Source organism: Ascaphus truei, chromosome 4 (assembly GCF_040206685.1).
Source record: "Ascaphus truei isolate aAscTru1 chromosome 4, aAscTru1.hap1, whole genome shotgun sequence".
NCBI lineage: Eukaryota > Metazoa > Chordata > Amphibia > Anura > Ascaphidae > Ascaphus > Ascaphus truei.
The window spans coordinates 319,833,326-319,860,809 of NC_134486.1; the positions used below are offsets into that span (position 1 = coordinate 319,833,326).

Consider the following 27,484-nt stretch of genomic DNA (forward strand, 5'->3'; position numbering starts at 1 on the left):
TATAACAAATTGGAGTAGCGCCTTAGGAAGCTTGATGAGGATAAATCAGCTGTGTAAATCTGATAGCGTTAACAAAGCTATTGACCAAATAATCCCCAAAAGGGCGAATTTGTGACAAAAACAACTGAAATCTATAGCAAAAATAAAAAATATAAAACATAAAAAATAAAATAAAAACCAGATGTCAGTTGAAATTTCAAAAAAATGTACTTGGTCCACTGGAGTTTTGCTGCCCGTATAAAAGGATCACCAAATCCCAAGGTTATCTGCAGAAAACAAGAAAAAAAAACAGGCGCACTCCTAGTGTGATAAAGTATAAAACAGTATTTATGGGATTGTAAAATATAAAAAGCGCACTCACAAACAGAGTAAAAATAATAGCATTTATGAGATATACTCAATCGCCTTGAAGCTGTGAAGGGAATGTATCAGCCTGTCCCGTTGGTGCCACCTCTGGTGTATCCGTTGGTTCAGCAAGGTGCACTGGAGCCACCGCAGCCAGATGATGTAATAATCAGCAACACGGTCAGAGACTCCCTCCAGATACACCTCCCCCAGCTCTCACTGCTCACCAGCAGGCAACTGCAAAACCGACGAAGTCCTTAGTGACGAAACACGTAGGGCGTTTCCCAAAGAGGCGAGTTTGTGGCTGACATTACTGCACGAACGGAGAGAGTACCTTGAGCTGTTGCTATTTTGCTTGGGACTGCTGTCGCTTTCGGTTTTGCAGTTGCCTGCTGGTGAGCAGTGAGAGCTGTGGGAGGTGTATCTGGAGGGAGTCTCTGACCGTGTTGCTGATTATTACATCATCTGGCTGCGGTGGCTCCAGTGCACCTTGCTGAACAAACGGATACACCAAAGGTGGCACCAACGGGACAGGTTGATACATTCCCTTCACAGCTTCAAGGCGATTGAGTATATCTCATAAATGCTATTATTTTTACTCTGTTTGTGAGTGCGCTTTTTATATTTTACAATCCCATAAATACTGTTTTATACTTTATCACACTAGGAGTGCGCCTGTTTTTTCTTCTTGTTTTCTGTGTATGTATATATATATATATATATATATATATATATATATATATATATATATATATATATATATATAGTGGTTGACAAATCACCAAAAGATCTACTCGCCACACAAAAAAATCTACTCGCCACCTAGTACCAAACGTGTGCTGCTTGGGCCAATATTTACTCGCCCGGGGGTTAAATCTACTCGCCTGGGGCGAGCAAATGTATAGGTTTGTCGAACACTGTATATATATATATATATATATATATATATATATATATATATATCGCAACATCAACAAAAATCGCTGCTTTAAGATGCAAAATAAACATAGTGTGGGATTACAGTAACTCTTACCCCACAATATAGGTCACAATTAAATATCTGTGGAGGCAGAGGATTGCCTTGTGCGGGCTGCTTGTCCTTGGGAATGTTTTTATACATCCACTGTCTCTGCTCCTCTAACATGGTAATATCCACTTCTTCAAACTCAATCCTGTTGGCTTCCAGAAATTGCACCACATCCTGCTGCCTCTTCTTTATCTGCGAAAGTAAACACAGCACATTGTGAAGCCTGCAGATCCATGTCAGAGAAGAGTTTAATAATCGTAGGGCCTTATTATGTAGAAATAGCGCTGATCCGGTCAATGGGGCTTTTTATGGGTGCATCGGATCGCACAATATAGAATAAGGCCATTACATTACCTCTATTTCTAAATTGTTCAAAGAAAACACTGCTGTGCATAGTGATGCCAAGTATTGTAGTAATAACAACCCCTTACTTAACTGTTTGGCAGCAAAGGGCTTTTATCTTAACAGGCAACCATTAAAGCAGCAGTAAGCGATGAGCATGTGTACTTCCTTTTAAAGCAGCACTACAAGTTGCAGTTTCTGTTATTGTTTAGTTATAGGATTGAAGCAGGAGGTCCCCGGAGCTGAATCGCGTTAATTTCATCTTTGGCGATCTCGTGCTTCCCGAGATACATACCTCTGTAGAGTGTGCCGGTATCGCCGACGGGGCTTGTTGGGGCTAACATAATGGCGGATTTCAATCTCCTGCGTAGGAAGTCGTGATGTCATCCTTTGCAGCTTCCTATTGAACATGAAGGAGATACCAAACCCCCCTATGGAGGTAAGTATCTCGTGAAGCAGGGCGACCCTGCAGCTGAAATTAACACAGTTCAGCTACGGAGACACCCTGCTTCAATCCTGCAGTATAACTAAAAAAAACACACAAACTGCAACTTGTAGTGCTGCTTTAAGAGGCCTCCTATTACCCTGACCAATACAGGTGTCATTTTTAAAATCTGATGGTTCCTTCAAGGGACATACAGGTTTTAAATATTAAATAAGTAATAACAAGACTATTTATTATTTACCATCTTATAATAATTATAAGTGTCCGGGATGTTAAAATGGAGACCTTCCTAGAGCCCATTGCTGTCTAAATGTTACTATGGTAACCACAGAAAAGGGAGATTAATCATGATTTTGAACACTATAAACATAAACATTTTCAATTTAAAAAGCAGGGCGTGCTTAGGGGGTAAAATACTAAATCACTTGAATTAAATTCAGATAGGTTTCTGGGGGACTTATTGCTTTAATATCCTTTTCTTATTATTTGAAAACAATGCAGACATTGTTACACATTAAAACACATTCACTGTCACGGGTGCGGACGGGGTTCAGTAAAAGGAGTTGTGTAAACATGCAAAGGAAACAAAAACCATAATTAAACACACCTTTGTGTGGTATAAATTTCAGAACAGGTCATCTTACTATGAGCCAACTGTGCATTATAACTGGATTAATCATTTTGCATAAGAATCATGGTACTTCTGTCTTTGACACAGAGAAGCCCAGTCAGTCAATCTCATCTAGTTTCTTATAGTCAACAAAACCACGGTCTGACCTTTCTCTTAACCCATAATCTTTTTCATGCTGACGCCTCTAAACACAGATATGGCGCCTTGGTAAATGCTGTACATACAAATGGGAATCAAGACCCGAGACTCTGCAAAAGAGAATTCAAAGACGCAGCAAAACTCAGCATCAAGTATTGGATATAGATTCAAATTAAAGCACTCGGCCATGGAACATCTTCTCAATTGTTATTTAAAGGTTTGGTCAGATTTACACTGGGATTTGTTCATCAGCAGCGAGTTATAAATCATTTCTCAGAGGTAGCCATCCTAAAAGGGTCGTAACCAGGGGCGTAGCTATAGCCCGGGTAAAGCCCTGGGGCCCGCGCTCTTGGGGGTCGACTCTCCCCCCCTGTCGGTGGCCCTGCTGACCATGTCTCTCTTCTACCGCAGATAGAGGCAGGTGGGGGGAGATGATGGTATGCGGCGGCGGGTTACCAGAATAAAGCAGAGGAGCAACCTGCTGAGAAGTTAGCAGTTGCAAGGAGGCAGAGCAGGACAGCCGGGAAGGAGTGCGCCCCTGCGGACTGACCCGGAAGTCTTTCTTACTTCCGGTGTTCATGCTGCTACAGCGAGCTCCTCCCCGGCTGTCCTGCTCTGCCTCCATGCAAGTCCCAACTCCTCTACCGGCTGCTCCTCTACTTAATTCTGGTGGCTCGCCGTTGCGTACCTTCATCTCCCCTCACATGCATCTATCACCACCGTCACACAGATAGGCATGGAGGGGGAGTAAGTACACCTCTAGTACAGGAATGGGCAACTCCAGTCCTCAAGGGCCACCACCAGGTCGGATTGTAAGGGATACTTGAAAATCCGACCTGTTGGTGGCCCTTGAAGACTGGAGTTGCCCACCCCCTGCTCTAATTTGATTCATGTTTATATGCCACTTCCTTGTAGCTATAACAGGATTGATGAGCCCCTTCACTTAAATACTTGTGCGCTCTACAAGTAGTTCTATAAAAAACAAAATTAGCTTGCTTGCTCGTTTTTGTTGCAAATTAAAAAGTTGTTGCAAAAATAAGTTTTGTTTACGAGAGATATGCAAAAGGGAAAAATAATATATATATCCTCCTACATTGCTCCTCTTCCTCTGTTTTGACTTACTTATGTGGTGTTCTGTACTAAGAGGATATTTTTGTGTTTTCTGTCTCGTAACCACATGTGGTCCTACTGGCTATAGGACATTCCTTTTAGCTTTTGCACCTCTCATAAAAAATAGTGTGTGTGTCTCATATGTTATTATCCCACACACAGATTTGTCTTGTTTAGTATAGAGTGTTGCCTGGCACCGTTTATTATTTGTGAAATGTTCATCTAATTATGTTTCTCAGAAAAGATACTTTTAGTCCAGACTAGAGCACTCCCTTCTTAGGGGGTATTCAGGGGTCATAAGGCCATGACAAATTCACTATTTTAATAAACTTAATTTTAGTGCAAGTTGTCTTAAAAAGACAAGGGCTTGTTTTAATGGCAGGTCAGGCTACTGGCCATGCCTGGCTTTTATGTGTTTATCGAGAAGTGAGGTTATCCGAGGCAAACGGCTGGTTTTAGGAAATTGGGAAAAGGGAGGGTGGGGGGGGGGGGGAATGTTTGTTGATAGTGGACATAAACACAAAAACCTCCTTTTAATATAACTTGAAAGGAATTCTTCTGGGTTCTGGAGCATGACAGAGGATGTGGCCAGGGAGACATTCCACAGGATTGGAAGCCCTGGCTTAACTCAGACCTGCAGAACTAGGCCATTCTGGCTAAATATTGTAAAGTACACATTTATTTAAAAGTGTAATCCCACATAGGTGTCCGGAAAACAACCTTCTGTTAGGGCTGGGACCCGCTGCGCCCGGCGGCGCGGGCGGCTGCACGGGCTTTCCCCACCAGCAGGGGAATCCTCCCGAGCCGGTCCCGGTCCCCCCTGGATGCACAGCTCGCTACACGCTGTGACACGTCAGCCGCTACGGGATACAAGAGAATTGTGATCCCTAGCGTTGACGCGTCACGTGGTGTGGCTGTGAGCCAAGGAGGAAGGGAGGCTTCGGGAGGAGGAGAGGCTTCGGGGAGCGGGGAGGAGTGTGGAGGGAAAGCAGCGTGAGTGCCTGTCTGTGTGTGTGTATGTGTGTGTGTATGTGTGTGCCTGAGTGCGGGAGTGCCTGCCTCTGTCTGTGTGTGTGTGTGTATGAGTGCCTGCGTGCGTGCGTGCGTGCCTGCGTGCGTGCGTGTGTGTGTGTGAGTGAGTGAGAGAGTGCCTGCGTGTGTGTATGAGTGTGTGTGTTGCTTGTGATCAGCAGCTCCAGCCCGAGCCCGTGGAGGGAGGGTGGGAGAGTAGCGGGTCCCTCCGCTCAAGCCACGCCCCCCTCCCGCTCAAGCCTCCCACTCCCGCCCACCTCCCGCTACCTACAAACCGCATATCGCGGTCTGTGTATGTCAGCGCCCCGCCTGTCTGCAGTGCGGGAGCGCTGACGGAGGGAGCGGGGCCTTAGCCTTAAGAATGTAACCGTCTAATTGGCACCACTATACTATCCATATCAATAGCGGAGATATGTCTGCTTTCATTTTTTTGGGGAAATGGATTACAAGTTTCTTGGAACCTCTGAATGGGGAAATGTTTGTCAATTAAGTGTTTTCCCCTTATCCTACCTTGCCATTATCAGAGAGCCAATAAAGATAAGGAGGGTGGGGATACAGAGGATGACGCTGGCTGTACAAGCATTTTCTGAACACAAAGTGACATCACTCGGAGAGTAGCCAGAGGAAATCAAACCCCTCCCAAGTTTCAGCTCACCATGGCCTAGATTCACGAAGCTTAGTAAAATAAAGGCATTTAACATGATGGACCCAAAACAGGTACAGCCATTATTCACTATAGAAATAAAGGCCATAATTGAACTTAATAGCCTAGAGTTCACATCATGTAATTTTAGGATATCTTGAAGTTTAGGTTTTAATCCCATCCGGACACTGAACTGACGAGAGAGCATTTTTAGGAGCGTACCCAATGCCTTACATACCTCCAAATAGATTAACCTATACACCATGTGGGTGGATACCTGGGAAATATGCCAATATAAATCTGCAAAATATAGTCAAATGCTTTAAACTAGCATATTTTCCAGGTGTGGGTGTCACGGCTGTGCTCGCCACAAACCTGGGTCGGACCACGTGGCTGAGGTGGGGTTGTAAAAGCACCGACCTTAGACCGCGCAGGTGGATCCGGATTGCGCAGTTCGTAGTCGTACGTAGCAGGATCAGGATAGGAGAAGACAGCATCGTCGGTGGACACGCCAGGGTCAGGACTGGAGACATCAGGGTAAACGTTGTTCAAGCAGGAGTTCGGCAACAGGTAGTCAGGAGAGCCCCGCTTCAGCTTAGGAGCGCGGGAGTGGCTTCTGCGCGTGCGGCGACCATGCCCATGGTACTGGTCTCAGGAGGTGGTAGACAGACCAGAGTAGCACACCGCCTAGCTGCACTGGTAAACCAGTGCTTCAGCGCAAGAGTCCTAAGCGGGCTGGGGAATCCTCCGTTTCAGCGCAGGAACCAGGACACGGCCTCTCTAGATTAGGGAAAGAGTAGGCCCCAGGAACCAGGAAGCCGAAGATACACAGGGAAACCTCCGCTTCATTGCAGGAAACCAGGAGGCTGAAGACGCAGGGGAAACCTCCGCTTCAGCACAGGCGACAGGAACAGACCGCTGCGTGAATATAGCAGCCGGTCACAGGAAACAAGGAGCTGAAGTAACAAGGAGAGTACTCAGCTTCAGCACAGGAAACAGAAACTGACCGCTGCATGAGACTAGCAGCCGGTCACAGGAACCAGGGAGCTGAAGACAACAAGGAGAGTACTCCGCTTCAGCACAGGAACAGACCGCTGCGTGACACTAGCAGCCGGTCTCAGGAACCAAGGAGACAGACAAGACAAGGCTTATGGCAGAACACAGAGACATCCAGGAAGGACTATGTTCGGCAGGGAGCATTGTGGGAAAGCAGTACTTAAAGGTCAGAGAACCAATGGCAGAAGGGGCGTGTGGCAGTATTGCTTTGGTGAGTGAATCCAGGCTGCAGTAAATATCAGGGGAAGTGTTCCAGGACTGCACACGTCTGCAAGGTAAGGCAAACAGTAAACCGAGGAGCGGATTCTTTACAGTACCCCCCTCCCCCTTCACGTGAGACCTCCGGGCGAACAAGACCACTCATAGAGTTGGGGGACCAGGAGTTGTTCCTGAACCATCTAGGATTGGTGTTAGAGTCATGGTCCAGAGACTCATGGTCACTCCTTTGTGTACCCCCACCCCCCGGAGAGAACTGCGGCCAGACAGGGCCATCCATGGGTCTCAGGGACATCGAGTTGTTCCTAAAGTTTTTTAGGCGGAAAGGGGATCCGTAAACGAGTAGTTCCTTGGTGAGTACTGTTCTAGGATATGAGAGTGGTGGTAGAGATATCATTGGTACATGGCTCGCCCCGCGAAATGGCTTGGGAATCCAAGGCTGTGAAGAACCAGAGGGTTCCGGAGCAGAAACGGCAGAAGAACCCCCACTGGGAACCCAGTTTATAGTAATGGGACCAGAATTTAGGATAAGCGGCCTTGATAGTTGATCGAATATACCAGGACGACCTTCGGGTCTTGGCTGACCTCTGCATGTAGGAATTTGAGAGGGACTTCTCCTCCAGAGGTCTCCCAGGTAGTGGTCAGCGAGGGTATAGGGAGGGTGGGAGCATTTCTCGGTATTGGTATGGAAGGTGACAGGGCAAGCAGTAAACCAGACATAGAGACCGAAATCTTGGGATACGTACAGAGTATTTCCAACTCAAAGGAAATAACAGGGGCAACAGAAGGTTCTGAGGGGGAAAACCATGGTTTCACAGAGGCAGAGAAGCACTCAGCAGTGGAGCTCCCAAATACTGGGGAACCCTCAGTGGGAGATAGTATTGTCTGGGGAGTAGGAATAGGCTTTGGGACTTTAATATCAGAAACTTGAGAATCAGGCAGAGCAAAGGTAGCGGAGGGAGGGGAGCTAACCTCAGAAGCTGAAGTCTGTAGTTCAGTGACAGGGACCTGAGAGACTACAAAAACAGCAGCGAGTAAAGGAATTGACTCCGGAGCTGGAGGCTCGGAATCCATAACAGAAACATCTCGCAAAGCAGGGGTACCGATAGGAGAACTAGCGTCAGGAGCTGGTGCCTGGGAATCAGTGACTGGTAATGGGAGAGTAATGATGGGAGTTAAAGAGACAATAAGCGGTAAGTTGGAACCGTGGAAACTCACAATAGCAGAAACCTTTGAAGTAAAAGGAGTCTTATCCAAAACTGCAAGGGCCCTAACAACAGGGGTGCTTGTCATGACAAAAACAGATTTAGGTGTTTTTACTAGTGCAAAAATTCTGATAACAGGACTCCTAGCCAGTGGTGAGGGTGTCAGGGTTTTACTAGTGAGAAAATCAGATATAGTGATAAGTGACTTAGAATCAATCAATCACTGAGGTTCTATGTTTGCTGGACATGTGTGAGAAAGTACCCTTTAATTTTAATTTTTACCCCGAGTAACCCAACGGTTGCTGGAGCACATTTAGCTGCAGTGCTGAGGGACTGAAGTTTAGCAAGGGCAGTAAAACTAAATAGCTCAGATTTAAACACCAGGACTTGTAATATATGCAGGGTGGTCTCAGACTGTACTAAGGGGGTAACAACAGATATGCTGATCCCTGGAGGGTTTGCATGGGCAGAGAAATAATGGGAACTAACAGCAAGGACGACCTCTATAGAAAGAGATTCTGAATCTGAAGGGAGGTTTTTACCTCTCCGAGTATCAGGGCCAGCAAGGCAAATTTCAGAGAGAGGGGAAACTGTGTGCAGGCTTCTAGCTAGCACATATGAAAAAGCGTCACTTTTGAGTGAAAACAGTGTGTCAGCAAACCCTCCTGGGAACACCACATGAACCCCAGGAGGGGCATACTGAACACTGTACGGTTTTAACCCTAAGCTTTTAGAAGGGGAGAACACAGACAGTACACGGTGGGTAATCATAACTGTACTGGTCTCTGAAGTGGGTATTTGCTAAGGAGTGTCTGGGAAACCAGAAATGACTGCAGATTCCACAACGTGGGGACTATGTGCTGAAGCAGGGATCATCGCTCTCTGGGTGACAGACTGGTTCAGCGAAGTACCCGGGAATGGGAACTCTGCGACCAAGCTTAGGGAAAAACTTGGTAACTGAATACATTTAACTGGAAACAGAACTTTAGCCGAAGTTTCAGGGGGCGCAGCAGCTGAGACTTGAGCTGAAGCAGGGGTTTTATAGCAAAAACTAACTAAGGATTCAGCAACCTTGGGGAAGTCATTTAATGCAACCTCTGCTGTAGGACTTGGGGACACATTCTCTGAGGCTAGAACGAAGGCATTAGCTTGGAGGCAGCAAGAATTTACAGGAGTTAATGCAGACAGTACCAGAGAGTAGAACATAGAGAGTTTTTCCTCTGTAATAGGTGAGACAAGGGATTTTTCCTCTGGAGCTAGGGACGTGACCATGGCTGGCGGAGAACAGGGGGTTACCAAAGGGGACTTAGAGAGCTGCCCCACAGGGGTTAATACAGGAATGACCCTGGGAACAGAACTTAGAAATTCAAACTGAGTACGTGGAGGTAGGAGGGATTCGTTCTCTGACAGGGAAGGCATACAGAACTGCCTAGCAGGGGTTAAAGCAGGAAAAACTTCTAGGGCTGAAAAGGGAGATTCAGAGTTAGGAATAGAGGGACAAAGGGACTTGTTCTCGGATACTAGAGCCTTAGTGTTGGCTAGAGAAATATACTGCACCGACACACTTTATTCGAGCAAATACCCAGTATGTACCTGGCAGATACCTGGAATGCGCCGCTCCTCACCTCTGACAAGCCCCGTTGCGTTTGCCTTCCCAGCCTGGGTTCATGCCTGGCTGATGGGCGGCTGATCTGTTAAATGATAATGATTAGGATTTAATAGGCTGCAATGCTTCGCGTGTCTACCAGATGGCATAAATTCATGAATTGTAATGCAGTATATATATATACACTGTGCAGTATTGCAGCCAGCGGGAATAAAATGCTTCAATCCCTTCCTGGAAATACCTCAATGCACTCGGGCAGAAAACAGTCACAAACCTCAATACACCCGGGTATACCCGAATTCGTGGGACTAGCCGAGCTCGAATAAAGTGTGTCGCCAGTGTACGTATTTTCCAGGGGAACCTCACAGGACTGATCAGCAGGGGTTAACGTAGATGTATCATTGGTGTCAGAGTACCCGGGTGTACAATCAGGGCTAGGGACTGTGGCAGCTTCTACGTTAGGGGGCAGTGATAGTGGGTCAGTTTGGTCATTTCCTGGAGAGGGAGATACGTCCCCAGGTTTAGCGACAGGACTGTCAGTACAGGGGGACTGCCAAGCGGCAGCGTAGCTGGCGAGGAGAGGGTCCTGTTTCTTTATGCAAATGTCCAAAGTCTGGGAAAGTACACGGAGTGTGTCTTGAGCATGAACCAACATGAAGAGAGGGTCCTGTTGTACTACGGGAATGTCCAATGATAAGGCCAAGGCAAAGAGTATATCTTGGGCGTTGGCAAGTTTGATAGGATTCACATTATCCCAGGTTAAAGGGGAACCAGGGGAGCAAACACAAGCGGCCAGAGACCGTTTTAAGTCCTTGAGGCAGTAAGCCTTAATAATGAGATCGTTACGGCATTGTCTTTGCAACGGGGTTAAACCTTCATACATAATCTGTTCTTCAATCAGGGGTAGTATTTCGCACAGATACTGGTTTTCAAACTGGGACTGGTCTACAGGCCGGGACAGGATTTCAGACAGAAACTTACCAACCCTCACCACAGGGCGGTCCGAGTTTGTGGGGCCGAGCATACTGTCACGGCTGTGCTCGCCACAAACCTGGGTCGGACCGCGTGGCTGAGGTGGGGTTGTAAAAGCACCGACCTTAGACCGCGCAGGCGGATCCGGATTGCGCAGTTCGTAGTCGTACGTAGCAGGATCAGGATAGGAGAAGACAGCATCGTCGGTGGACACGCCAGGGTCAGGACTGGAGACATCAGGGTAAACGTTGTTCAAGCAGGCGTTCGGCAACAGGTAGTCAGGAGAGCCCCGCTTCAGCTTAGGAGCGCGGGAGTGGCTTCTGCGCGTGCGGCGACCATGGCCCATGGTACTGGTCTCAGGAGGTGGTAGACAGACCAGAGTAGCACACCGCCTAGCTGCACTGGTAAACCAGTGCTTCAGCGCAAGAGTCCTGAGTGGGCTTGGGAATCCTCCGTTTCAGCGCAGGAACCAGGACATGGCCTCTCTAGATTAGGGAAAGAGTAGGCCCCAGGAACCAGGAAGCCGAAGATACACAGGGAAACCTCCGCTTCAGTGCAGGAAACCAGGAGGCTGAAGACGCAGGGGAAACCTCCGCTTCAGCACAGGCGACAGGAACAGACCGCTGCGTGAATATAGCAGCCGGTCACAGGAAACAAGGAGCTGAAGTAACAAGGAGAGTACTTAGCTTCAGCACAGGAAACAGAAACTGACCGCTGCATGAGACTAGCAGCCGGTCACAGGAACCAGGGGGCTGAAGACAACAAGGAGAGTACTCCGCTTCAGCACAGGAACAGACCGCTGCGTGACACTAGCAGCCGGTCTCAGGAACCAAGGAGACAGACAAGACAAGGCTTATGGCAGAACACAGAGACATCCAGGAAGGACTATGCTCGGCAGGGAGCATTGTGGGAAAGCAGTACTTAAAGGTCAGAGAACCAATGGCAGAAGGGGCGTGTGGCAGTATTGCTTTGGTGAGTGAATCCAGGCTGCAGTAAATATCAGGGGAAGTGTTCCAGGACTGCACACGTCTGCAAGGTAAGGCAAACAGTAAACCGAGGAGCGGATTCCTTACAGTGGGTCCCTTTCTCATTATTTCCTGCCATTAACCTTAACGAAGATTAGTGAATATGGAAGGAATATTATATTTTAGGCTATAATTAACTAATTTGCATATCACTTATGTAGCCCTGGTAAGATTAGGGGCTATATTTCTATCCTCCTCCTGTGTGTAATCCCTGCTAAGGGCAGGTTGCCAGGAGTTATCATGGGTTTTCCTCACTTCTGACACTGTGCTGAGTAAGTGAAGGTAGGTCGCTTGACCCTGTGTCCAATCAAGAGGCACAGGGGCAGTGCCTACTGGAAGCTACAAAGAGCAGTGTCACTTCCTATTTAGTGGGCTGTCTGGACAGTGTAAGTGAGTCAGAGAGTGAGTTAGTTAGGTTCCTGATGAGTGGAGCTGATAGTGAGCTATAAGTGGACCAAATACCTCTTACAGGGGGAAAGGGAAGAGCTAGCCCCACTCTGGATGGCCCTGGGTCCAGAGTGGAGGCAGGGACCATCCTAACGGAGAACAGCTAGTGGGCTGTATATTGATTGTACCTGTCTGCAGCTGCTGCTGCTGCTGGAGACTGAATAAAGTGTTTGCTGTTAAAAAGGATCTATTGTCTGAGACTGGAATCTCTCATCCCTGGGAGGGGATTTCTGTGGTAGGGATTCCACCCTGTATCCCAGAGGCTTACTACAGATGGAGGCTCTGCACCATTGAAGAAGAACGAAGGCATCCACCTCAGTAACCTGTCCTGTGGTTCCCCCATGTCACCGTGGGAGACTCAGTCCCTCCTGTTGCCAGCAGGTATGCACCACACTAAGACATGTAGCCAGACCACAGAACACCTTAGGGGGCCCGATCTGCGATAGGGTGGGGGTCTATGGGTTACAGGAGTTAACATCAAGGTATTTGCTTTAGTAAACGGTGTGTTATGATTAACTTGTGTTAACATTGAAAATTATTAAAAGAAAAATACTCATGTGTAAGATTTTGGAAAAATAACCACTTAACAGGTCAATGCAATTAGTACACATTGGGCCTAGAAAAGGATTGCTCCTTTAAATACATAGGCTATTTGTTCATAAAGCAGTTACAACATTAATCAAGTATACAAAGCTCATACAGTACATTGTCATGCAAACAAGGTAAAATATTGGAAAGAAATACTAAAAATAACAATTCAAGACATAAAAAGTAACTACAAAAGTACTACTCACAAAATGTAGGTACTGTAGAAGAAAAATTCTAGCAAATTATAAATTAACTAAAGTGACCAATTCCCTCAAAACGGTCAGTGGAAGTGGGTGTTTTTTTTCCACTTAACATGTCCGGGTTGTCTCTCATTTGGAAACAACAACCAGATGATTTTCAATGATAATCCATAAATGGCCATGGTGAGGACGCTTAAAACTGCTTTTTTGTATAATATTGACACTGAAGATTGGAAAACTCCAGACATCCGTATAAAAGACAGACAGATGCCTCCAGAACTGAAGCTTCAATCCCACTTACAGATATAGCCTGTCTGTATGTTCAGTTTTTCTTAACTGAAGTCCGGACATCAATCGTTTTGTTTTGGAGATGTAATCAATATACATAGTGTTTAGTTGGAGACAACTGTAGGCAGCCCTTCGTGTTGCTATCCACCCCAGAATTAAACAGGATATGCCAGCCAGATTTCTGATTTGTTTGTTTGAAATTCATCGCCTATCTACCAGATGGCACAGTGAATGTGTTAAGTTAGTTAGTCTATGTAGAGTACTGTAAGTCTCAAGCAGGTGCAAGACTGATCCAGCAATATACTGCAATTCATTACAATTCCTCATTGTTTAAGGGCCTTGACCATTCAAGACCTTATCAAAATGTGGTTGTTTTAATATTTTGTTGCAAAACGTAAAAGTTCAATGTTTTCAACTTAGTTAGACTTTCTGGTCACTCACTCCTGAGTTTTTCGTGAGCCGAGAAAGAGTGCAATGTCAATTGCTGTAGGGAAACCAGATTGTAGTCTAATTTTTCTAATCAGCAATTAATGATGCAGCAGATAAGAAAGCCACTGTATCACAAATATATGGCTCTCTCATTGCCAACTATGAATACTTCAGGGATTCAGTTGACTCTAGTAAAGGGAAAAATTCAGTGCGCTTTACTTTATCAATTAATGATTAATGATGATTCAATTAATGATGACATCCACAAACCCCCATCACCAGCCAGCCAAACTCCCTTCCCGTTCTTTAAGAGATCCGAATGTAAGGTTTGTAACACTGCATACCTCGCACGCACGTGCATTATCACCAAGAAAGGATTAGCCTTCGAAACAAGATAACAATTCATTTGTGAAGTGAAACAAATTACGAGAGAATTTTACACTGGTTTTTATTTCTCACAACAGTACTGAAGGACCGAATAAGTGACACTCACTGTACTGCATGGTACATGCTGACAAAGGCTTGAAAACCTTAGTACTTCATGTCCAGTTCTACTGTAAGTGTATTAAATGTACTGCTAAATAGTAAAAACGTCTTAAAACAATTAAACCAGTGAACACTTTATAAAACAAATTATTTTTTATTATATGAAAACGTACTGCAATCTGTGTATCCAGTACATACTGTACGTATAAAGATATATATTCAGTACTGAAGTCTGAGTGTAAACATATACTTTAGATTTTTTTTATTGCATTGTTTGTGCTTCACTTTTTTGGATTTACGGTTCATGTATCAAGCTGTGTATAGCCTCCGCAGTGTCTCCTTCCATGATGCCTACCGTACTTGAACCTCTTTAGACTACTCAGCATACTGTATACACAATTAAATGACATCCACAAACCACCAACCCCCTTCGCCCAAACTCACTCCCCTGTACCTGAGAGAACAAAATGTGAGGTTTATAACACTGCATACAGTACTTACATACATACTGCAGTCTGTGTTTATACAGTACACACACACATATATATATATATATATTAGCTGATATACCCGGCGTTGCCCGGGCGTGGAAGGGCAGGGGGCATGGAGTGGAAGGGGGGGGTGGCAAAGGGCAGGGAGGGGGGGGCAAAGGGCAGGGGGGGCAAAGGGCAGGGAGGGGGGGCAACGGGCAGGGAGGGGGGGGGAAAGGGCAGGGAGGGGGGGGCAAAGGGCAGGGAGGGGGGGACTCAATCCCCCCCCACACACACACACACACACACACACAATCCCCCCCCCCCCCCCACACACACACACACACACAATCCCCCCCCCACACAATCACACAATCCCCACACTCAATCCCCCCCCCCACACACACACACAATCCCCCCCCCCACAATCCCCCCACACACACACACTTCCCACACACACACACACTCAATCCCCCCCACCCCCCACACACACACTCAATCCCCCCACACACACTCAATCACTCCCCCCCCCACCACCACCACCACCACCAACACCACCAACACACACTTAATCAGTCCACAATTTCACCTGGGGGGGCGACATGCTCCAATCCCCCAACCCCCCATGCTGCTGAAAACGGGAAGCAGACAGGAAGAGAAGGAGGGCTTGTCTGTGTGCAGAGAGAAGCCCCGCCCCCTCTGCAAGACACAGACATAGAAGCAGCAGCACGGATCTTCTGGCCCCGCCCCCTCTGCAAGACAGACATAGAAGCAGCAGCACGGATCTTCTGGCCCCGCCCCCTCTGCAAGACACAGACATAGAAGCAGCAGCACGGATCTTCTGGCCCCGCCCCCTCTGCAAGACACAGACATAGAAGCAGCAGCACGGATCTTCTGGCCCCGCCCCCTCTGCAAGACACAGACATAGAAGCAGCAGCACGGATCTTCTGGCCCCGCCCCCTCTGCAAGACACAGACATAGAAGCAGCAGCACGGATCTTCTGGCCCCGCCCCCTCTGCAAGACACAGACATAGAAGCAGCAGCACGGAGCGCCCCCAGGTTTCCCTGCAAGCTGCTCGTGCCCCCACTACATAATCGTGCGCCCCCCCAAGGGGGCGCGCCCCAAGCTAATGTATGTAACACCCCCCGTACCGTGTGTGTGTGTGTGTGTGTGTGTGTCTGAGGGTGTGTGTGTGTGTGTGTGTGTGTGTGTGTGTGTGTGTGTGTGTGTGTGTGTGTGTGTGTGTGTGTATGTGTGTGTGTCTGAGGCTGTGTGTGTATGTGTGTGTGTCTGAGGCTGTGTGTGGGTGTGTGGGTGTGTCTGAGGCTGTGTGTGTCTGAGGCTGTGTGTGTGTGTCTGTCTGGTGTGTGTGTGTGGCTGTCTGGTGTGTGTGTGGTGTGTGGCTGTGTGTGGCTGTCTGGTGTGTGTGTGGTGTGTGGCTGTGTGTGGCTGTCTGGTGTGTGTGTGGTGTGTGGCTGTGTGTGGCTGTCTGGTGTGTGTGTGGTGTGTGGCTGTGTGTGGCTGTCTGGTGTGTGTGTGTGGCTGTCTGGTGTCTGTCTGGTGTCTGTCTGGTGTGTGTGTGTGTGTGTCTGGTGTGTGTGTGTGTGTGTCTGGTGTGTGTGTCTGGTGTGTGTGTCTGGTGTGTGTGTCTGGTGTGTGTGTGTGTGTGTGTGTGTGTGTGTGTGTGTGTGTGTGTGTGTGTGTGTGTGTGTGTGTGTGTGTGTGTGTATGGGGCTGTCTGGTCACCCTTGAGAGAGGGAGAGTCTGAGAGAGGGAGAGTCTGAGAGAGTGAGAGGGAGAGTCTGAGAGAGTGAGAGTCTGAGAGAGTGAGAGGGAGAGTCTGAGAGAGTGAGAGGGAGAGTCTGAGAGAGTGAGAGGGAGAGTCTGAGAGAGTGAGAGGGAGAGTCTGAGAGAGAGAGTCTGAGAGACTGAGAGGGAGAGTCTGAGAGACTGAGAGGGAGAAACTGAGAGGGAGAGACTGAGAGGGAGAGACTGAGGGACTGAGACTGAGAGACTGAGACTGAGAGGGAGAGACTGAGAGGGAGAGACTGAGGGACTGAGAGGGAGAGACTGAGAGGGAGAGACTGAGGGACTGAGACTGAGAGACTGAGAGGGAGAGACTGAGAGGGAGAGACTGAGAGGGAGAGACTGAGAGACTGAGAGGGAGAGACTGAGAGGGAGAGACTGAGAGGGAGAGACTGAGAGGGAGAGACTGAGAGGGAGAGACTGAGAGGGAGAGACTGAGAGACTGAGAGGGAGAGACTGAGAGGGAGAGACTGAGAGGGAGAGACTGAGAGGGAGAGACTGAGAGGGAGAGACTGAGAGGGAGAGACTGAGAGGGAGAATCTGAGAGAGGGGGAGTCTGAGAGAGGGAGAGTCTGAGAGAGTGAGAGTCTGAGAGACTGAGAGGGAGAGTCTGAGAGACTGAGAGGGAGAGTCTGAGAGACTGAGAGGGAGAGACTGAGAGGGAGAGTCTGAGAGACTGAGAGGGAGAGACTGAGAGGGAGAGTCTGAGAGACTGAGAGGGAGAGACTGAGAGGGAGAGTCTGAGAGACTGAGAGGGAGAGACTGAGAGGGAGAGTCTGAGAGACTGAGAGGGAGAGACAGAGAGGGAGAGTCTGAGAGACTGAGAGGGAGAGACTGAGAGGGAGAGACTGAGAGGGAGAGACTGAGAGGGAGAGTCTGAGAGGGAGAGTCTGAGAGGGAGAGTCTGAGAGGGAGAGTCTGAGAGGGAGAGTCTGAGAGGGAGAGTCTGAGAGGGAGAGTCTGAGAGGGAGAGTCTGAGAGGGAGAGTCTGAGAGGGAGAGTCTGAGAGGGAGAGTCTGAGAGACTGAGAGGGAGAGACTGAGAGGGAGAGACTGAGAGGGAGAGTCTGAGAGGGAGAGTCTGAGAGGGAGAGTCTGAGAGGGAGAGACTGAGAGGGAGAGACTGAGAGAGAGATACTGAGAGGGAGAGTCTGAGAGGGAGAGTCTGAGAGGGAGAGACTGAGAGAGAGATACTGAGAGGGAGAGTCTGAGAGGGAGAGTCTGAGAGGGAGAGACTGAGAGGGAGAGACTGAGAGGGAGAGTCTGAGAGGGAGAGACTGAGAGGGAGAGACTGAGAGAGAGATACTGAGAGGGAGAGTCTGAGAGGGAGAGTCTGAGAGGGAGAGACTGAGAGAGAGAGACTGAGAGGGAGAGTCTGTGTGTTTGTGTCTGTCTGTCTGTGAATGAATACAGACACCAACCCACAGTCAGTCAGTCACCCATCCAAGTGTCAGTCACACACGAGTCAGTCAGTCACCCACCCACCCAAGTGTCAGTCACCCACCCCGTCACCCACACACCCCCACACCCACTCTCTCTCTCTGTCTAGTTAAAATTATGCCCCCCCTGAAAACATTTCTGTGGACGCCCATGATCTTGCCACATGTGCATTTGGAGCAGCTGTTCCACGGAGCATACCTCTGTGGAAAGTGTGTGCAAATGGTCTCTTTGGTGTCTCAGATTGCTGATCTGAAGAGGTAACTTGCAATATTGGAGGGACATTGACAAGTTTGAAAGGAGTTTAGTTGCTTACTGAGCAGGCCCTGGCTGGGGCTGAGTTTCTAGTATTGATCGGGACTGTCCTGTATTTGGATACACTGTCCAGTAAAAAAATAGATGTAATACTGAACATGTGTGTGTCCGGTATTACCTCTCTGGACATAGTGACCTGACCGTTTTTGGGGTCTGCAGGATTTCCCTGACCATGGAGAGAGCAGGGCTGTTGCTAGGGGGCTGGGCAGCTTCCACCATCCTGATTGGCTGCTAGGAAATGCAGCCAAATTGGGAGGTGGTGTCAGGAGCCTGGGGGTGGGGCCAAGGAGAGGAGGAAATAGCATGGAGCGTAGAGAAGTGAGGTGTGTGTGTCTAGAGCACGTCGCACCTTTCACTATTGTGTCCTGTATTTTTGGAGAAGCTACCTGGCAACCCTAGGGACTATTGGTGCAGAGGGTGGAGCTGTGACTGAGGACCAGGATAACAGTTAGCAGAGGAAGAGGCTGAGCCATTCTGAGCTAACCATCCCAATATATTTGCCAGATTGAGTGAAGATATTGAAGAGAGTCAAGGCAGGAATGGCAACGCTCGGGCAGTGTACTGAAGGGCTCCAACCCCACATAGCTCCGCCACTATCACTTGAGCGGCATATGCCTCCTGCTCTGTGACGAAGATTCTTTAAAAGCATTTCAAACAGAGTAGATAGAGACTGCACCATCCTAAAAATACTAGTACCCAGCCAAAATACTATCAAAGGATGGCGTGCACCTAGGGGAGCAGGACAAATAGTACAGCAAAGAGAGAGTCTAAAAGATAGACTGAGAAACTTCCACATAGAAATAGGGCACAAAAAAGGTAAATAAAGATATATCAAAAATGCAATTTATTAATACACAACTCAATACAGAAAAAGGGGGTTAAAAACAAATAAACACATCTACAGGCCAAGCACCCTGCACAAAATCAGAATGAATAATAAATATATGCAGACAAATGGTGGAGAGACCATTCCGCATGAGGGGAATCCCGAAGGACCCCTCAAGATAAATGTAAAGTGTACCCTCGTACAAGTATGATAATATTGCACATAAATATATATAACCGAGTGAGGAACGGAAGCAGTCACACAGTCAAACCTTAATAGTAAGTATAGGGACCAAAGCAGTGAGCCGGGCTAGAAAATATAACGTGCAACATTGCTCAGGGTGAACAGATAAAGACTAGCTACAGCAAAGAGATACATTAAATACCGCAAAAAACATCCCGCAAAGAACTTCATGTAAGGGTATACTTCACCGCGGTGAGACCAGTATGATAAAGTCCCATTTAACCAAGGTTGGATAAGGTGGCGTCATCTTCAGACGCCCAGCACGTGGAGACTACCGGAGGACGCTATTCTCCGGCCAAGTAGTGTCACGTCACCTTATCCAACCATCGTTAAATGGGACCTCGAGTGCCCTATCTCTATGTGGAGGTTTCTCAGGCTATCTTTTAGACTATCTTTGCTGTTCTTTAAAAGCATGCAAGAACAAAAAAAAATACTTGGACTCAAAATAATAATGCTCTTTGACACTAACATAAAAACATCACTTGGTACTTCTCTGTCATTTCTAACACACTGATATTTCTGTAGGTCATTTGTCTCCCTGGCTCTCTGATACTCTGACACTTTATCCTCCTCTCCCCCCTCCCCACTGCACCTTGATGCTCGCTTCCCTACATTTCTCACAGACCCTTTTATGTATGTGTTCCTGTTATAATTCCCAAGCAATTATAATATTTAATATACGTGCACTCAAAAATAAGAATACTTGCAGGTGATGAAATGCCAAAACTGAATCCAATACGATGAAAATATAGAGAGTAGCACTCCAAAAATAGTGCAGAAGAGGTCAACAATTTATTTCTCCATTGCTTCAGTCCAACGCAGTAGACCTTACTCAATGATCGAAACATTGGAGAAATAAATTGCTGACCGCTTAGTCACTATTTTTGTAGTCTGATTATATACAGTACCATACATGTGTCCCTCTATATGTGCCTTACTATATGATTCTCTCTCATCTTTATTAGATTATTTTGGTTTTTACACCCATGTTAAACTCACACAAACTTTATAAAATCAGTATTGCTTTTGCTTGACCAGTCGAAAAAGTGTATAACTCGAGAGCTTGTTCCAAAATGTGAATTGTTACTCCAAATAAGAAAATAAAGTATATGATATTAACAGCACCTCAATAGAAATAATTACTTAATAAATGTTAGTGTGGTGCACGGGAACAATAGAGGGACCCTGATTCCTTCTATATAAACAATAAGAAACAAAGAAAGTGTTCCCCAGCACTCAAATAGAAAAATATGTGGAAAAAGACACTAGATGGTATGCATAACAATAAATGTTACTATCAAAAGTAAATACAGATCTGTCAAACAATATGCAATGAACAATTATGCTATTCTAGTCTATACAGTCAAACCACAAATGGTATCCAGATAACATACTGTGTGTAATAGGCAAAAAAGGAAGGAAGGAAGGAAGGAAGGAAGGAAGGAATGGAAGGAATGGAAGGAAAGGAATGGAAGGAAGGGAAGGAAAACAAGGGGGAGGGGGATAGAACAGGGGCATAAGGGGGACAATGTAAAGTTTTGGGGCTCCTAGCTCCTTCTTCTGGCCCGTTCCCAGAGACCAAAATGATCCTGGTACTTCCCTTACCCTATAGAGCAAGAACTCCCTTGAAAAAAGCAAATGACAAAGCAGAGATAAACCTGCAGTGTGTGCAACTATCTACTGTACTAGTAATGTTTCAGCCACAATGTAGCAAATTTATCCAAATGAAAAAGCTGAAGAAATCCTGTAATATGTGCAACAATATCTATTAGCAATGTTTCAGCCACAAGGTAGCAAACTTAACACAGACTGATTCTAAACAACACTAGTATTAATAAACAAGGGTTAATAATATCACTAATGTCCAAGTAAAGAACAGCCCTGACAACACTTAAAGTCAGATGACCACACACTATGAGACCCAAAAGTATAGTACAGTAATGTGTTTCTGGGAGCAGGCAGCAACATTTCTGGAAGTGCAGGACGCCCTGCATCTGACTTTAAGATCTGATCTGCAGCCAGGACGCAGTAAACATCATAAACTACTGGAGTACAATATAAGCCCAATAATAAAATAAGGACAAGTTTGTGAGACATCCAGTTCTTTAAAATAACACGGTCAGTTAAAGCAGCGTATATTCTAGCCAGAGCAGAAAATCTTAAAGCAAGTCTTGCTGTGACACTTTGCATGAGGTATTTATAACATGCCAGCAACCTAATAAAACCATGTGCAGTTATGACCTTGATTCCACAAAAGTAAAATAAAAGGACCACAATAGGAGAACATAAAGCTTTGCTTCTTTCTAATCAAGCCTGTTCCTCCTCAGCCTCGCCCACTTTCAAGAGCCAAGTGGGTGCACAGACTTAACAATAACTTCAAGATACCTTACTATGACTGTTTTGAGATAAGAATGATTTGACTAGAGAAATATCTTAAATAGAATTAATAGCTCAGTTATTTCCCAGCCTGTGTATTATCCTCCACATTCTCGAAAATAATATTTTTGAAGACTTCAAAAAGTTTGAAAGCATTCCTCAACAATACTTTAAATGTCACTTTATCACTAAAAGGATTAACCAAACAGAGTGGAAAGTTGTCAGACATTCATTCTTTTGCAGGCAGTGAACATTTTTTCATGCGTCAACAAAGCATGAGAGCACTTTTCATAGATGCAGTTTAGAGAAAAGCTTTTAAAGTGTAACAATGGTTCCCTTTAAAAGTTTTCAACGTTACACAAAAGTTCACAAACCTTTTGAAGTCCAAAGAAGAGATTTGAGATTGCAAAAAAAAAAGTGTTTACATATAGATAGGTCTATGAAGGATTGGCTTATCTTTCCATTATGATGTCATTTTAGCTGTAAAAATTATAATTTTTATAACTTTTACTCAAGAACCAGTATACCTACTACAATACCTACTACAATTGTACAGTGTCGAGATATGATATTGGTTTCTGTAAGATGACAAGGTTTCTTCCTCACTTTAATTCTATCAGGAAGTTAACCAATGTGCTTCACTAACACAAGCCACTGAAACTTCAAAACCAGTCATTCAGGATTTTTTTGCCATTAGGTTATTAGATCATTGCAGGCTCTTGTGATGCTGAATCGGCAGTGGGTGTACTTCTGGTTAGGCAGTAATGTACAAATACAGAACACAGTTCATATAGATTGTTAGAAACCATATGGGTAATGAACTCAGACGTGACCCTGTCAACCATAATGAACATCATTAAACTGCAAGAATTCCAATCTGTGAGCTCATGAACATATATTACATGGCTTGAGTATGCCAACATATTGTGAGAGAACATGCACTATCTTTTCCCTAGCATACTGTACATATTGCAAGTTGAAGCACCAATCCTGCTTTAAACATCACACACACACACACACACACACACACACACACACACACACACACATACATACATATATATACACATACACACACACACACGATTGAAGCAGAGGGTCTCCAGAGTAGAACCATGTACATTTCAGCTCCGGGGAACCCCTGCTTCCCAAGATAATTACCACCATATGGGGTGCCGGTAGCAGCTCCGGCTGGGCTATGTGGAGCTATCAAAATAGAGGCTTAAATGTCCCGAATCACGTGTGCCAATAGGAAGCTGTGACATCATCCCTTGCGGCTTCCTATTGGCCAGCATGACCAGGGACATTTAAACCTGCGGAGCTGCTACCAGCTCCCCCTACAGAGGCAATTATCTCGGGAAGCAGGGGGTCTCCAAAGCTGAAATTAACATGGGTCAGCTCCGGATACCCCCTGCTTCAAACATGTCAGTGTTCTGCTGCTTTAACAGAACATTTGGCCCTGTAGCCTACACTCTTAATTTTTACAATGTGCCTGAAGCAATTTTGGGTGAAGGAGTAGTTATGCGGTCAGAACTGCCTTTGAAGTGGGTGATCCCGGTTTGAATCTCAGTGCCAGTGGTCACTGACCCTGGGCAAGTCCTTTACCTTCCCGACTCAAGATTCAAAAATTCGATTTTAAGCTCTACAGAGTAAGGTATTTTTTTATTTATAAAAAACAAAACATATTTACAAACATATCAATACAAAAGCAACAAACTTGAATTAAAATATACAATTTTACATCTTACTTACACTGTATACAGAAAATATTTACACACATCTGAACACCTGCCTATGGCCGCGCTTATAGTGCGCGACGGCGACATGACGGATGACGTCACCCATCGCCGTCGCCACTAGCAAAAGTTATAATTCGCTTTCCGGTGACGTCGCGGGCGACCAGGTCTTTGACCGGCTTCAGAAATTTCCGCCGCCAACGTCGCTCCGCGCTTACTATAAGCGTACGCGACGGCAGCAATACATTTGTTTTGCCGCGACGTTGCGTCGCTGGCACTATAAGCGCAGCCTATCTTCTCTCCCAGGACGACTCCTTGTACCTGCACAATTCTGTGGATAGTGCTGCATACCCAAAAAGGCCAACATTCTGTAATAGTATTAACAAACCATTCTAGAATGCCTGACTTTATTAGGAACTTGTGTATATACAAAGCTTTAAAAGAAGAAGTCTAATGTAGCAGGCAAAACAAACAAACAAAAAACTTTTTATTCATGCAATTGTTTTAGAAAGATTTCACCCTTAAAAAGAAAATCTTGTATTAAAAATTAATATTTTTCATTTCAACCCATTCACAAAAAATTCATGAATATATTTTGGATTAATGATTGTTGGCCCTAGAATATACAGTTAAACAGTCTTATTACAAGAGATTGTGTGAAAATCACAGAAACCTTTGAAGCCTTTGGTAATGATTAAAATATTCACAAAATAATTTAGAAATACATATATTGGTCCATTTTCATCTAAAGGCATAGATAACATACCTTTTAAACATGCCACTGCTATTAGTTCACTTTGGTCCTATAATGGCCTGCTCCTGAAATTGGGTTACAGGTGACACTATTCGGCATCTCAACAGGGGAATCAAGCACTTTATTAAACAAAATCAAAAACATCGGAACGAGCAAAAAAGGACCCTCTGTGTGTGGACTTATATATACAATGTATTTGTTTTTGCTGCTGGGCATTCCCCAAAGTATCACACAAAGCACAATAAGCTCACGTCAGCAGAGAAAGTGGATGTCATCGCATCTCAATCCCCTAAAGAAGTTACTATGCAAATCTCTGCCATCACTGCAGACTCTATTTGGTGACATCATCCAACTCGACCACGTAATAGTTTTGCAGTTTGGGCGATGTCAACTGAAGCATTGCTCCAAAACCAAGTGCAAATAGCCCCATTTTGACTCTGCGTCACTTTTTGTTAATGTATCTAGGTGCTTTGCTCCCCTTGCACCTGTGAGTGTTTTGGGGAGTAGTTATATCAATTAGGGGAGGAGATAGCTCAATATTGTGAAGAGCAATATCAAATGCTGCTCCTATAAAAACAAGAGCAGTTTTCCCTTCTCTGCGTCAAATAAATCTGCAGGTCTGAGGTACTGTTAATCTGTTCTTTTAAAGAGATTTGCACCAAATGTAAGATTAACGAGGATGGGATAGATGGGACAAAGATGGCCAAAGCTACTTCCAATGTGACAAAAATACACAGTGCAATACCTATATATTCTATCGAAAAAGGGTAATTTAATTTAACCCTTTGGCAAAAGCGTCTTAAGCCTGCTGTCACTTTCAAGACATGACCGTTAGCAGGTCCTAACAGGTAAAATGCTGATTTACCTGTGTACTTATTGTAACTGTTAGGACCTGCTAACGGTCATGTCTTGAAAGTGACAGCAGGCTTAAGACGCTTTTGCCAAAGGGTTAAATTAAATTACTCTTTTTCGATAGAATATATAGGTATTGCACTGTGCATTTTTGTCACATTGTAAGTAGCTTTGGGCGTCTTTGTTTGTTGTCTACATTTAGCCACGCCCACTGGCACTCCTTGTTACATTATGTGGCAATATTTGGGGTTTCTCAGAGAGATAAATATATAGATATAAATCAGTGGTGAAACCTGATGCAGATCAAAATATTGGCTCCGTATTTGAGCAAATTGCTCCACTTAATACATGACACCCATGGGGATTGCATGATCATTGTATGACACAGTACATAAAGGGCGGTTATATTACATACGTTTAACTTGCAAGTGCTTCGTTTTTAGTGTCTACTACTTTATAGGAGCATTCCTTCCTAGAGTCACTTAATGGTTAAGCAGGGGTACACCAGGGTGGAAAAGGGTTACATTTCAGCCACGGAACCCCTGGTTCACAGGATCTGTACTGCTGTAGGTAAGCTGGTGGCTACTTCCCATTTCTTAAATCTCCATTTTCTTTAGCCTGCAGAAGTGGTACCAGGGGCGCCTTCAGAAGTAGTGCAGGAAACAGGGGATCCCAGGAGCTACAATGAACGTGGTTCAGCTCGTTCAGGAGTAGGTGAAACTACACCCGTAAAAATCAGCCATTCTTTTTTTTCTTCCCTTCTAACAACCAACATACTATAATTGGATGAGAGAGGAAGCAAAGACATCAACTACACTTTGAGGACAGTGGGTGTGTTCCTTCTCCACATGCCAAACGCCTTGACTGATTCTGACAACATTTTGAGTGTACTTTCCTGCCATCCTAACCTACACCTGCGAGAAGTTTCAACCAAATCGGTGCAGCCTCCATCTTGGAATAATGTTTTCGTTGTTTTTTTTCCAGTGATACAAACAAATTAAATGGTACATCTCAACAACCACATTCTTGATGCAAAACTTTCAATGTATTGTTTTGCAACGTGTACTAAATTTTCAGACAATTTGCTTGAACAGTTTCAGAGAAATTAAATATTTAAAATGAAAATACATGAGTAAACCCAGCAAACAACACTGTACAACAATAACCTGTACATTTACTTTGACATCTAGAGGGCAGTGATTATTACTCACTACACAATAGGTTTCTGGTTGGTTTTACATGGTATATTAAAATTAATGGGATGTGCAAACACTGTTCATTTTAGCTCTGTGTCGTTAAATATATATATATAAATATATATATATATATATATATATATATATATATACTATCATTCATTTCAGTTTCAGGTTTATATTTTCAATGGTCCCTTCAGTTAGAATAAATCTATTTCTAATTTTTGGGGCTCTTAAACTTGGCATAGCTTAAGGTCTCAGACGGCGAAAGTCCGGCACTTGGCGCCAGGAACACGATTCACATTGAAGCTGTGACTGTGTAGTGCGGCTTCATGATGGGTGGTACAGCCGACGTTGAGGTTCAAACTGGGCCTTCACCAGTGAAAACTTAAGGAACTGAAACCTCCCTAGCTTCAGGTTACCTTATCATGAGTGCAAAATAATTGTGAAAAAAAATATTTGAAAGAGCTAAAGTTGTATAAATAAAAAACTGCACCCATTAATAAGAGTTGGGCCCTTACACAAACATAACGCATATGCCTAGTAAATGATTTTTATTAATATAAAGCTCCCTCTGTTATAAATGAGATTCATTTACCTGTGGTTGCAGATTCCATAAAAATTGTATTTACCAAGGAGGGGAAAAAAAAAAAAAGGATTCAAAAGTTTTGTTAGAGATTTTATATTTGTGCTGAAGTTTGTTAAGTAATTTTACTAGCAACAGCTTCAAATATTTAAAGCCAATTTCTATCCCTGAAAGAAAATGTCTATTTAAACAATTTATAGTAAAATAATGAGTATGTAAAACAAATTTTCTGTTTTTTCACATATGTATGGCCAATCCTTTCACCAGCAGCATGCTTCTTCACACGGAAAAGCGCGGTGAATATATAATTTGTTTAACATTTTCTGTTGGGCCGAATGAAATCCTTAGCAGCACGCTTCTTGAGGGCACCACTATTAGGGTGTGAATAATGTATTTATCCAATTCACCTGCAACTGCTTATTGAGCAGCTTCTTTGAGGCCAGTCCCTCCTTTTTCAAGGTATATAATCTCCCAGTAAGGTCCCTGTAAATTCACTTTACTTGCTTACAGGTAAGTAGCTTCACTGGTATATACCAGTTTTCAACTGCACTAAGTTACATAAGCTTATGCTTAATATATTAACTCCTTCAGGGTATATTTCATAGAACATTTGTATGCATTTAGCATAGGGACCTGCTATTGAGACTTACCTTGAC

General features: G+C 45.0%; 1 protein-coding gene across 2 annotated transcripts in view; it reads right to left on the bottom strand.

The window, feature by feature from the left end:
* Positions 1-27,484, bottom strand: part of SH3BGRL2 (SH3 domain binding glutamate rich protein like 2) — a 54,105-nt gene that overhangs the window by 15,090 nt on the left and 11,531 nt on the right. Inside the window, exons 1-2 of one of the 2 annotated variants that reach the window (XM_075597966.1) lie at positions 15,291-15,320; positions 1,379-1,564 (exon numbers count right to left, since the gene is read on the bottom strand). In XM_075597966.1, the coding sequence (XP_075454081.1) occupies positions 1,379-1,564; positions 15,291-15,305 (201 nt within the window). In that variant the 5' untranslated portion in view covers positions 15,306-15,320. Of the gene's footprint in view, positions 1-1,378; positions 1,565-15,290; positions 15,321-27,484 lie in introns of those variants that run through there. The other variant, XM_075597965.1, reaches the window with a different exon arrangement.